Raw genomic sequence first — 14,133 nt, 5'->3', positions numbered from 1 at the left:
TATATTTTTGTTTGCTTTGTCAAACAAAGATCAGTTGGCTGTAAGTATTTGGGTTTATTTCTGGGTTCTCTATCTGCTCCATTGGTATATGTACCTATCTTTGTACCAGTATCATGCTGTTTTGGTGACCTTATAGTATAGCTTGAAATCAGGTAGTGTGATGCCTCCGGATTTGTTCTTTTTGCTTAGTCTTGCTTTGGCTATGCGGGCTCTTTTTTTATTCCATATGAATTTTAGAATTGTTTTTTTCTAACTCTGTGAAGAATGATGGTAGTATTTTGTTGGGGATCGTGTTGAATTTGTAAATTGCTTTTGGCAGTAGGGTCATTTTCACAATATTAGTTCTACCCATCCATAAGCATGGGATGTGTTTACACTCGTTTGTGTTGTCTATGATTTATTTCAGCAGTGTTTTGTGGTTTTCCTGGTAGAGGTCTTTTGACTCCTTTGTTAGGTATATTCCTAAGTATTTTATATTTTTGGCAGCTATTATAAAAGAGGTTGAGTTCTTCATTTGACTCTCAGCTTGACTGCTATTGTTGTATAGAAAAAGCTATTGATTTATGTACATTAATTTTGTATCTGGAAACTTTGCTGAATTCTTTTATTAGTTCTAGGTGCTTTCTGGAGAAGTCCTTAGTGTTTTCAAGGTAAATGATCATACCATCAGCAGAGACATGACTTCCTCTTTACCAGTTTGCATGCCTTTTATTTATTTCTCTTGTCTGATTGCTCTGGCTAGGACTTCTAATACTCTGTTGAAGAGGAGTGGTGAGAGTATATTGTTTCTTGTATTGTTCTAGTTTTTGGAGGGAATACTTTCAGCTTTTCCCTATTCAGGAATATATTGTCTGTGGGTTTGCATAGATGGCTTTTATTACATTAAGCTATGCCCCTTGTAGGCCGATTTTGCTGAGGGTTTTAATCATAAATCAATGCTGGAATTTGTCAGATGCTTTTTCGGCATCTATTGAGATGATCATTTGATTTTTGTTTTTAGTTCTGTTTCTGCGGTTTATCACATTTATTAACTTACATGTGTTGAACCATCCCTGCATATCTACTTGGTCATGGTGGATTATCTTTTTGATTTGTTGTTAGATTCATTTATCTATATTTTGTTAAGGATTTTAGCATCTATATTCATTGAGGGTATCAGTCTGTAGTTTTTCTTTTTTGGTTGTGTCTTTTCCTGGTTTGGATATTAGGGTGATGCTGGCTTCATAGAATGAATTAGGAAGGGTTCCTTCTTTCTCTATCTTGTGAAATAGTGTCAAAAGGATTGGTACTAATTCTCTTTGAATATCTGGTAGAACTCTGCTGTGAATCTGTCTGGTCCTGGTCTTTTTTCGTTGGTAATTTTTTAAGTTATCATTTCAATCTCACTGCTTGTTATTGGTCTGTTCAGGGTATCTAATTCTTCCTGACCTAAACTAGGAGGGTTGTATTCTTCCAGGAAACTATCCATCTTTTCTAGGTTTTCTAGTTTGCATGCATAAGGGTGTTCATAGTAGCCTTGAAGGATCTTTTGCATTTCAGTGGTGTCGCTTGTAATATCTCCTGTTTCGTTTCTTAGTGAGGTTATTTGGATTTTCTGTTTTCTGTTCTTGGTTAATCTTTCTAATGGTCTATCAATTTTATTTATCTTTTCAAATAACCAGCTATTAATCTTTTGAATTTTTTTGTTTGTTTCAATTTCATTTAGTTCTGCTGTGATCTTGGTTATTTTCTTACTTCTGCTGGTTTGGGTTTGCTTTGTTCTTGTTTCTCTAGTTCCTTGAAGTGTGCCTTAGATAGTCTATTTGTGCTCTTCTCTTTCAGACTTCGTGATGTAGGCATTTAAAGCTATGAACTTTTCTTTTAGCACTAATTTAGATGTATCTCAGAGGTTTTAATAGGTTGTGTCTGTATTATTATTCAGTTAGAATAATTTTTTTAATTTCCTTAAATTTCCATCTTGATTTCATTTTTGACACAATGCTCATTCAGGAGCAGGTTATTTAATTCCAGTGTATTTGTGTCATCTTGAAGTTTCCTTTAGGAGTTGATTTCCAGTTTTATTCCACTTTGGTCTGAGAGAGTGCCTGATATAATTTGAATTTTCTTAAATGTATTGAGGCTCACTTTATGGCCTATCATACATTCTATCTTGGAAAAAGTTCCATGCACTCTTGAATAGAATGTGTATCCTGTGCTTGCTGGATGAAATGCTCTGTATATATCTGTTAAGTCCATTTGTTTCAAGGTATAGTTTAATCCATTGTTTCTTTGTTGACTTTCTGTCTTGGTGACGCATCTAGTACTACCAGTGATGAAGTCCCCCCCTATTATCGTGCTGCTGTCTATCTCATTTTTTTGGTCTATTAGTAATTGTTTTATAAATGTGGGAGCTCCAGTATTAGGTGCAAATATGTTTAGATTGTGATATTTTACTGTTGGACAAGGCCTTTTACCTTTATATAATGTTCCTCTTTGTCTCTTTTAACTGCTGTTGCTTTGAAGTTTGTTTTGTCTGATATAAGAATAGCTACCCCTGCTCACTTTAGATGTTTACTTACATGAAATGCCTTTTTCCATGCCCTTACTTTAAGTTTATATGAGCCCTTATGTGTTAGGTGAGTCTTCTGAAGGCAGCAGATAGTTGGTTGGTGAGTTCTTATCTATTCTGTGGTTCTGTATCTTTTAAGTGGAGCATTTAGGCCATTTGCATTCAATGTTAATATTGAAATATGAGGTACTGTTGCATTCATCATGCTTTTTGTTGCCTTTGTACTTTTTGGTTTTTTTCCTTTTTAACTTGTATTTTTGTTTTATAGGTCCTATATTTTAAAAAGGCTCTGTTTTGATGTGTTTCCAGGATTTGTTTCAAGATTTAGAGCTCCTTTTAACATTTCTTGTAGTGGTGGCTTGGTAATGGCAAATTCTCTCAACATTTGTTTGTCTGAAAATAACTGTATCCTTCCTTCATATATGATGCTTAGTTTTGCTGAATATAAAATTGTTGGTAGATATTTGCTTTGTTTGAAGAGGCTGAAGATAGGACTGCAATCCCTTCTAGCTTGTAGGGTTTCTGCTGAGAAACATGCTTTTAATTTGATAGGTTTTCCTTTTTAGGCTACCTGGTGCTTCTGTCTCACAGCTCTTAAGATTCTCAAATGATGAAGAATTCCATTGAGGTTTATTGGTATTATATATTGACATTATGATTTAAGACTAAGGTATGTATTATAGAGCAGAAAGCAAATAAGTAAATATATTAATGATATTAGATGCCAGAGTTTTCCAAGTAAAAGGAAGGCAATACAAACATGAGACTGTAAAAAGCTAATGTAAACTTTTATATTAGTTTTGAATTTAAAATATCAATATTATTAGTATGAACTCATGATTTAAAGAACAACTATTTCCAAGCTCTGAGTAAAAGCCAAGCAGACATGATATTCCGACAGCAAGGAGTATTTTAGCATCCATTTCTAATGGTTTCTAAGTGCTATTACTCACCAAAAGGAAGCATGTGACTTTGATGAAATGGCTGGTTTCAGGGCGCTAGAAAAATAGATGAGTCAGGGACATCTAATTTTTCCACAACCCAAATAAGGGCTAAATGCCCATGGGGGCATGTCAAAAGGATGCAAGAGTCAACTCAAAGTTACTTCTCCTAGCCAACTGTGAGCATCAGAATGAATAGTAACTAAATAATTGTAACATTGAAGTTTTTGAAATTCATGAGTCCATAGTGGTTCTCAAAATGAGAGAATGAGAAGAGAGAATAGAGGATTAGAGGAATACAGGATTAGAGACAGAGAGACAGATGCCAGCCACTAAATGTAGAGGGAATGCTAGCAGTGGCAAATCACAATTTCTGCATGCCCTCATGTGATAAATAAATCCAGAAAAAGTCATCATTGGGTGTTAATTACATAGGACCAAATTACCACCCTATAGCTTACTATAATCACAAAGGGAAAATATGACTTTACATTTTTATATGTAGTTATCACTCAAAAAGAATTACCATTGATCATGTTTATAAATAATGCATTATTATCAGTCTTCCATTATTTTTCATCTATTTCTTTTTAAATTTATTTATTATACTTTAAGTTCTGACGTATCTGTGTAGAACATGCAGATTTGTTACATAACTATACATGTGCCATGGTGGTCTGCTGCATCCATCACCCCGTCATCTACATTAGGTATTTCTCCTAACACTAGCCTTCTTCAATCCCCCTACCTCCTGACTTTCTTCATCGAATTGGAAAAAAAACACCCTAAACTCATATGGAACTAAGAAAGTCCCTGCATAGCCAAGACAATCCTAAGCAAAAAAACAAAAAACAAAAACAAAAAACAAAGCTGGAGGCTGGAGGTCTGACTTCAAACTACACTACAAAGCTATAGCAATCAAAACAGCATGGTACTGATACTAAAATAGAGATATATAGACCAATGGATCATCTATTACAATTATATAGTTTTCCTTATGTTTAGGGGTTTATATTTTTCCAGAAAATAATTTATTTCACTCAGAATTTCAAATTACTGCCATAATCACCGGGCCTCTACAAGATGGGCATATTAAAACAATCACCAAGAAATATTTTTTAAGTACATAAGCCAGGGTCTGCCACTGGAAAATCTACTAGGATGAAGCCCAGACATGTGTAATATATAAAAGCTGCCTGCAGAAGATCCTGTTCATCCTTGCTTAAGAACTACTAACACAGATATTCTTTTTAAAATTTTAATCTAGTCCACACTTTTTTCTCACTGCTCATTTTATTTGTTCTTTTTTGTATTATATTGGCCAAAAGTCTGTTTATCTTAATAGGATTTTATTTTCTGTGCAAATGGCAATAGGTTTATTAATTCTATTGTTTCTTGTTTCCTAATTCAATGATTTCTGCTTTTATCTTTATTATTTTCTCATACCAATTTTCTTTAGCACTGTTTTATATTTTGTGAAATTGTTTCTCTTAATTTCAGAATATAAATAATTTATATTAACATTCATCTTTAAGTAAAACATTTAAAGTCAAATTATGCATTTACTTTCAACTATAATATAAATATCTCTATTACACATAATTTTTATTTTTTTTATTTTGTTGTCATCCTTCCTGAGTATCTGAGTTCCTCTGTGGTTTAAGATTTTGACCTACAAATTAGAGGAGGTTTCTCTTAAATTTACAAATGCTTTATTGGCTTTATTTATTTATTTAAACTTTTTTTTGGTTTCTTCTTTTATTGTATCACAAATTTTTGAAGTGCTTTTTAAACGTCTTGCTTTAGAGAAGTTATTAACACTTTTTGACATAGTATTTAATTTTTGTGAAGGTTCCTTGAAAGCTTGAAAAGAAATGTGGTCTATCCTCCCCTCTCATTCACTGTCTCTCTCACTCTCGTTCTCACTCTCACTCTCTTGCCCTTTCTGTGTACCTGATCTAATGGTATTTTAAATTCTTCCAAAGAAAACATGATTTTATAAAAGTTTTATTGAGTTTTTAAGAGATTTTAGTCAGCATATTTGACTGTGAGTTATTAAATGTATGAAGGCTCATTATAATCATGCCTTCATTTTGGGTAGTAGCTATTAAAAACTAAACTTCCTCAAACTGGCCTGCAAACTGGTGGTTCTATCCTCAAACTACCTCAAACTGGTGCTTCTGTTCCACCTTCCTTACCTGCCATGAAGCCTCACTGCTGTCCAGTCTTCTGTTCCCTCTCCACTCCTATCACTCATCTTTAGGTGCTCAAACACACTCTGCTTCACTCCCTCAGAGCCTTTGCACATGGTTCACCATACTTGGAGGTATCCTCTCTAAACACTTTCTAGCTAATGCCAACTCTCAAATCTAAATCTAAATATCATTCTTCATTCTAAATTGAATCTACATTATACAATGTAAGTCCAATAATCCTATAGATAGGGGTCCCCAACTCCCTGGGCTACATACTGGTACTGGTCTGTAGCCTGTTAGGAACCTGATTGCACAGCAGGAAGTGAGCAGCAGGCAAGCATTACCACCTGAGCTCTGCTTCCTGTCAGATCAGCGGGAGCATTAGATTTTCATAGGAGTGTGAACCTTATTGTGAACTGTGCATGCAGGGGATCTAGGTTGTAGGCTCCTTATGAGAATCTAAACTAATAACTGATGATCTGAGGTAGAACAGTTCCACACCCCACCTCCCACAGCCATCCCTGGGAAAAAAATGTCTTCCAAAAACTGGTCCCTGGTGCCAAAATGTTTGGGGACTGCTGCTGTAGATGCAGATGTGTTGTGAATCTAGTAGCTTTCTTTCCTAGTACTGACCACAATTAGAAACTCTGTCTCATTAGAATAGTACATAATATAGTATCAGTCTCTCCAGCTTGCCTGGAAGCTCCACAGGGTCATGGGTTGCAACGTTTTGCTCACCATTATATCTCTATTTACTAGTGTAGTGCCTGGCCTATAGTAGGTATCACCTCTTAGCATATATAAACATACACTGTCAAGAAACTCACCACTTCAGTACAATCATTAAGATGGGGAAATTTAAATTGGGTCACTCACAGTTTCCAACAATGGAGGAAAATTTTAAATACACACACACACACACACACACACACACACACAACAACAACAACAAAAAAAAAAGCAAAGCATCTTTAAAGCATCTATTTCCTATCCTGATGGCTGTCTCCAACAGCTGTGAGCACTGAAATGTATGTAAGTATTTGATGTTTTAGTGAGATTTGTATTCTAGTTTTACCTAGAGTATCTTTATTTTTATGACAGAAATCATTCAATTTGGCCTCTACTTTGCTTATAAACTTATTAACTGTTTTCTTTCAGCTTCTGAATAACTTCTTCAAGGAACCTTTCCCAGAAGTAGTTTTGGTCCTCTTCAGAAACTGGGTCCATGATTCCAATCCTGTAGTTAGCAAACTGAGCCTTCGGAGAATTGCCTACATGTCACCAGTCAATGAGGTATGCGTATGTGATTTGTGTCTGCCAGCATCATCAAAGTCATAATCTGAGATTTTGATATCACTTAACATCTTCCCTGTTAAAGCAGTGATACTTTTCAGTTCCTATATAACTAAAACATATCAAAGCCTGCTGTTTTATTAACAAGGAAACTGAGTTGAATAGCAAGGATGTGTTAAGTTCATTTAGTGGCTTTATCACTTTTTTTTTTTTTCACAGAAAATCATTCATTTCACTCAGAATGTATTTATCCTCATTGCCCTAGACTCGTGTAACAGTCAAAATGATACACACGTTAAGTTTTCCCCCAACATACACACATGTGTACACATTAATTCCTATCTCAGAGCACTTAAGCTTTTTCTTCTATTCATAATGTTCCTACTTTGCCCACACATATTTACATTTTTCTCCTTTTTCAATGATTAGTCCAAGTCAAGCCTCAGTGAAAATTATTATCTCTAGCAGCCATATCCCTCTCAGATCCGTATCAATTATGAGCACTCATATTTTATACCAGTGGCTCTCAAAGTATACTTCTTGAACCTGCAGTATTAGCATCACCTAGAGACACTAGAAATGCAAACTGTGAGGCCCCACTCCAGTCCTATGGAATAAGAAATTCTGGGGTGGGGCCCATCAATCTGTGTTTTAAATGTCCTCCAGGCGACTGCAATTCAAGTTAAAGTTGAGAACCACAGTCTTATATTGTTTCCCACTGATTCACGTGAATACGTCTTGCCTTCATGGTCGACTGAATTTAAGCCTGGGCCACGTTCTGTAATTCTACATTCCAAAGTATCTTGCACAATGCCAAGAGTGCAAATGTTCTATAAATCATTATTATTTTTATAATAAATCTAATAAAGAATCCTTGTTTATCTACTGGGCATAGTCTCTGAAAACTGAAGCCTATCAGTGGATACCTACTATGCATTTAGAATGACATAAGCCATGATCTGTTTGAATAAATAATACAAGTTGGTGGATTTACCAATAGTGTACGTTCTCTTAGTAGCAAATTATTTATTGCTTTACCCAGAGTTTTTCCCAATGTTGTTAACAACTGAAAGAAAAATTCTGTCAAGGCTTCCTAGGAAAGTTAAGGAAAGGCAGTGGAAAGTGATCTGGGTTGAGAGTTCATACACTGTTGGTAAAGACACAAATGGCCTCTGGCACTAACATAATCCTTAGCTCTATTTTTTTCTCCTTAAATCTATTATTTTGGCAAATAATATGTATTAATTCCCTTTAGTCCTTTTTTTTTTTTTTTTTTGAGACGGAGTTTCACTCTCGTTACCCAGGCTGGAGTGTGATGGCGCGATCTCGGCTCACCGCAACCTCCGCCTCCTGGGTTCAGGCAATTCTCCTGCCTCAGCCTCCTGAGTGGCTGGGATTACAGGCACGCGCCACCGTGCCCAGCTAATTTTTTGCATTTTTAGTAGAGAGAGGGTTTCACCATGTTGCCCAGGATGGTCTCGATCTCTTGACCTCGTGATCCACCTGCCTCGGCCTCCCAAAGTGCTGGGATTACAGGCGTGAGCCACCATGCCTGGCCCTCCCTTTAGTCCTTTTCTTCTTGCCTTTCTTTCTCTCTGGCATCTACTTTTCATGTTTTTCCTTGCCTTCTATTTTGATTGGTTCTGATCTACATTGACTCCCATGACCTGCCCAGGTAGCTCTCATATTCAAATAGGTTACTATAATCTAATTTAGAGGTCGTTATGCCAGTGGTGTGTTGGTAAATGTTTGACAGCCAGCTCTCTGGAAATAAGGCCAATTCCCTGACATAAAGATTCCCATAATGGCTATTTCAAGCTTTCAAAAGAACATCACTAACCATGGAACTGGGAAAAGATGCACAATAGGACATCATTATTTGATATTCCCGCCATTCAGACACAATACCCATAAATAACCTTAAGAGCACAGATAATGGTAAAATGAAGCAAAAGAATTAGAGAGTGATCATTTTTTAGTATTACAGTTTCTATATAATGTTAAATTTATATAATTTAACTTTCGATAAGGAGTTTTTAGCAAAAAAGTCAACGTTTTTGATAATCTGGCAAGAGACTTTAGTGACTCAGCTTCCGCACACCATGATGTGCTGCCAGACTCAAGGTATGCATACGAAATGTCAGCTCAAGTCTCCTGCCAGTTCCGAAATCCCACCATTTTTTTCCTTTTATATGTAGATAGAAAATGTCAGCAGTTTATTAATAGCCATCCTGGATGCCTTCCTTTCCAAAGATGAGACTGTTGTACTTCAGGCCTTGCTCACCCTTAGAGCACTTTTACCCAGACTGGACAAAGTGATCTACTCCTCTTTGTGTACGAGAATTGCTTCCAGCTACTGTCCTCTCATGAATAATGTAAGTTACACAGTTAGATGTATGAGATCATTAGATTTTGTGGTTCAACTGAATCTCAAGTTGAGGCAATTATGTTAGGTCACAGAATAAATCAATAGAAGATAATCATTTTGTAAGAAGCCATCACTTCTTTTCCAGAGATAACAATATTAGTTAAGTATTGTCTTTTTTTTTTTAAGTAGACCGTGTGAACCTGGGGGACAAAAAAAAGAAGACGAGTCAAAGAAAAGCCTCTATCCTTGGATGAAATTGTAGCTTTGTGACTATATATTGATTAATCTTATATTTGGACTGCCTGGGTTCATATCCCTCTTCTACCTCTTATTGGCGACGAAACACTCAGAGAGTGATTTCTTTCGTCTTTTGGTATATTATTTTCCCCATCTATAAAACAACAATAGTAACAGAGACAGTATTAGGTTTAATATGAGGATTAGATTTGATATTTGCCCTGCCTCAAATAAATGTTTGTTATCATCATATACAACTTGAATTTAAAACTATTTTATCAGAAAGTCATTCCTTTGGAAAATTCTCATTTTGCCTGGTAAATATGTTTCAGAAAAGTTGAATGAAAACTTTGGTATGCCATGGGGAATCTATGTATATTTTTTAAATTCCATGACAAATTGTTTGTGAACCAGAGAATTATTTCACAGCAAATTATGTTGGCAAAACTTCCAAGTTTTAATTACTACATTTCAGTGAAGAAGAGCACAGAATTATTAAATTATGAAAAAAAAACAAATGTAGTGGCAAAAATGATTTTTATAAACACATTAGAATAGTAATAATAATAGTGGCTTGAAGGGGTGTGACCAAGATGGTCTAAAAGCAGCAGCGCTGGGAGGCTCCCATTGAAAAGAACCATAGGAGCATGTAAATCCTGCACTGGCCATTGAGGTATCCAGGTACTGCCATTAGAACTGACTAGGCAGCTGGCGTGACCCACGAAGAGGAAGGCAGAGCAGTGTGGTGCGGTGGCCCACCTGAGAGCCACATGGGCCAGGGGAGCCCCCACCCCCGGGCAAGGGAGGCAGTGAGTGAGTGTACTACACAGCCTGGGAAAACACGTTTTTTTCCACAAAGATCTTACTAGTGAGCCAATGCCACCAGGGCCTAGGGTCCCAAACACAGAGCTGTGCAGATTTTCAACAGCCACTAAGCTAGAATCTGTTTAAGACTGCTGATAGCATTAGCAGAAGTACTTAATGTCGGTGATGGGGTGATGGATGCAGAAAACCACCAGATGTGATGAATGGCACATCTATACCTATGTAACAAACCTGCACGTTCTGCACATGTATCCCAGAACTTAAATTATATATATATATATATATATATTTTTTTTTTTTTTTAAAAGACTGCTGAGCTCCCAGTGGGGAGGGGTGACTAGCACAACAGCTGCTGCCGTCTGCTGTCTAAGCCTTTTGAACTCCTTGGGGGAGGGGCAAGAGCCAACACTCAGACTGATAGCCACCTAATGCACTAAGCTCCCAAGGGGGAAGAAGGGCAGCAACCATTTCTGTAGCCCCAGGCCACACTTTTCCCCTGCTGGAGCCAGTGAGGCTGGATGGCTTGATGCCAAGAGGTATCCCCCACAGCACAACACACCAGGTGTGGCAGACTGCAGACAGAGTTCTTCTTCAGGCTTGACCTTGACCCATCCCTCCTCACTGGGGTCTCCCTGCAGGAAGTCTAACTACTCCAATAAGGGGCTCAAGGACAGAATTCTGATCTCCCTAGGCCTGAGCCCCTAGGAAGATGGGTGGCCACAGACTCTGCACACCAGCAGACTTAGTCCTTCCTCCTATTAGTTCATGAGAATCAGGGCAGCCCCAACAAATGGACTTCCCCCAGCAAAGCACATCCCCTCTACCAAGGGACAGTCCAAGTGCTTTGTTAAGTGGGTCTTGCTCCCCATAGAATCCAGCTGTGTGAGACCCACCAAAATGGGTTATCAGAAACCCTATACAGGAGCGATCCTAGAGGTATCAGAGGAAGTGCCCCTTGAGATCCCAGAGGAAGGAACAGACACCATCTCACTGTTCTCCAGATTCCTCAAGTCACATCTCCAAACATGGGAGCAAACCAGAAGACTAGGGCCTGAAGTAAATCCCCAGACAACTGCAGCAACCCTACAGAAAAGGGACCAGACCACTGCAAGAGAAACAAACAGAAAGCAAGAACAACAATAACAACAACAACAACAACAACAAAAAGCCCCCATAAAAACCCTATCCAAAAGTCAGCAGCCTCAAAGATCAATACTAGACAAACTCATGAAGATGAAAAAGAATCAACAAAACAATGCTGAAGATCCAAAAGGCCAGAGTGCCTCTTCTCCCTCAAATGGCCACAGCACCTCCTCCAGCAAGGGTGCAGAACTGGATGGAAGATGAAATGGACAAAAGGACAGAGGTAGACTTCAGAAAGTGGGAAATAACAAACTCTTCTGAGCTAAAGGAGTTCTAACCCAATGCAAAGAAGCTAAAACCTTGATAAAAGGTTAGAGGAGCTGCTAACAAGAATAACCAGTTTAGAGAGGAACATAAATTATTACCTGATGGAGCTGAAAAACAGCACGAGAACTTGTGAAGCATACACAAGTATGAATAGACGAACTGACCAAGTGGAAGAAAGGATATCAGAGTTTTAAGACTATCTTTCTGAAATCAGTCATGTAGAGAAGATTAGAGGAAAAAGAATAGAATTGAATGAGCAAAACCTCTGAGAAATAAGGGACTAAGTAAAAGGACCAAATCTATGATTGATTGGAGTACCAGAAGGAGACAGGGAGAATAGAATCAAGTTGAAAAACACACTTCAGGATATTAACAAGGAGAATTTCTCCAACATAGGAAGACAGGCCAACATGCAAACTTGGGAAATACAGAGAACCCCACTAAACTACTCAGCGAGCAGATCATCACAAAGACACATAATCATCAGATTCTCCAAGACTGAAGTGAAGGAAAAAATGTTAAGGGCAGCCAGAGAGAAAGGCCAAGTCACCTACTAAGGGAAGCCCATCAGACTAACAGTGAACTTGTCAACAGAAATCTTACAAGGCAGAAGAGAGTGGGGGGGCAATATTTAACATTCTTCAAGAAATGAATTTACAACCCAGAATTTTATATCTAGCCAAAGTAAGCTTCATAAGCCAAGGAGAAGTAAAATCATTTCCAGGCAAGCAAATGCTAAGGGATTTTGTCACTGACAGGCCTGCCTTGCAAGAGCCCCTGAAAGAAGCACTAAATATAGAGGGGGGGAAAAAAACACTTGGTACCAGCCACTGCAAAAACCACACCAAACTATAAAGACACTATGAGGAAACTCCATCAATGAGTGTGCAAAATAACCAAATAGTATCATGATGACAGGATTAAAAATATTAACCCACAGATAAAAATATTAACCTTAAATGTAAATAAGCTAAATGCCCCAATTAAAAGGCACAGACTGGCAAATTGGATAAAAAGTCAAGATCCATTGGTGTGCTGTATTCTGGAGACCCATCTCACATGCAAAGACATACATAGATTCAAAATAAAGAGATAGGGGAAAATTTACCAAAGGAAAAAATTGAAATTCTAGTCTCTGACAAAACAGACTTAAAACCAAAAAAAAGACAAAGAAGGGCATTACATTACTCTAAAGGGATCAATTCAATGAGAAGAGATAACTATCCTAAATATATATGCACTCAATACAGGAACACCCAGATTCATAAAATTCTTACACACCTACAAAGAGTCTTCAACTCCCACACAGTAATAGTGGGAGAATTTAACACCCCACTGTCAGTAATACACAGATCAACAAGACAGAAAATTAACAAGGATATTCAGGATTCGAACTTAGCTATGGATCAAGTGGACCCAATAGACATATGTAGAACTCTCCAACCCAAATCAACAGAATACACATTCTTCTCAGTGCCACATGGCACTGATTCTAAAATAAACCACATAATTGGAAGTAAAACACTCCTCTGCAACTGAAATTATAACTAGTAGTTTCTCAAAACACAGTGCAATCACATTAGAACTCAGAATTAAGAAACTCACTCAAAAGCACCCAATTACATGGAAACTGAACAACCTGCTCCTGAATGACTCCTGAGCAAATAATGAAATTAAGGCAGAAATCAATGTCTTTTGTAACCTATAAGAAAAAAGAGACAATGTACCAGAATCTGTGGCACATAGTGTTAAGAGGGAAATTTATAGCACTAAATGTCCATGTCATAAAGCTAGAGAGATTTCAAATCAATACCCTAACATCACAATTAAAAGAGCTAAAGAAGCAGGGGGAAACAAATCCAAAAACTAGCAGAAGACAAGAAATAACTAAAATCAGAGCAGAACTGAAGGAAGTAAAGACACAAAAAAAAAAACCTTCAAAAAAATCAACGAATCAAAGAGCTGTTTTTTTGAAAAATATTAACAAAATAGACTACTAGCTAGACTAATAGAAAAAAAGAATGAAGAATTAAATAAACACAATAAAAAATGATAAAGGGGAAATAACTACTGACCCCAGAAATACAAACTACCATCAGAGAATACTATAAACACCTCTATACAAATAACTAGAAAATCTAGAAGAAATGGGTGAATTCCTGGGGATCTACACCCTACCAAGACTAGGCCAGGAAGAAGTTGAATCCTTGAATAGACCAATAACAAGGTCTGAAACTGCCAAAGTAATAGCCTACCAATCAAAAAAGCCCAGGACCAGATGGTTTAACAGCCGATTTCTACTAGAGATACAAAGAG

At 37.2% G+C, this 14,133-nt stretch overlaps 1 protein-coding gene and 1 long non-coding RNA gene across 5 annotated transcripts in view; one reads left to right on the top strand and one right to left on the bottom strand.

Moving 5' to 3' along the window:
• Positions 1-14,133, bottom strand: part of LOC144580266 (uncharacterized) — a 145,338-nt gene that overhangs the window by 52,132 nt on the left and 79,073 nt on the right. The window lies entirely within an intron of this gene.
• Positions 1-14,133, top strand: part of MROH9 (maestro heat like repeat family member 9) — a 114,174-nt gene that overhangs the window by 59,605 nt on the left and 40,436 nt on the right. For all 4 annotated transcript variants that reach the window (XM_035279452.3, XM_035279453.3, XM_035279451.3 and 1 more), the window contains 2 exons: positions 6,843-6,977; positions 9,176-9,352. In XM_035279452.3, the coding sequence (XP_035135343.3) occupies positions 6,843-6,977; positions 9,176-9,352 (312 nt within the window). The remainder of the gene's footprint in view (positions 1-6,842; positions 6,978-9,175; positions 9,353-14,133) is intronic.

Source organism: Callithrix jacchus, chromosome 18 (assembly GCF_049354715.1).
Source record: "Callithrix jacchus isolate 240 chromosome 18, calJac240_pri, whole genome shotgun sequence".
NCBI classification, from domain to species: Eukaryota; Metazoa; Chordata; class Mammalia; order Primates; family Cebidae; genus Callithrix; species Callithrix jacchus.
This window is presented reverse-complemented; position numbering and strand designations above follow the sequence as displayed.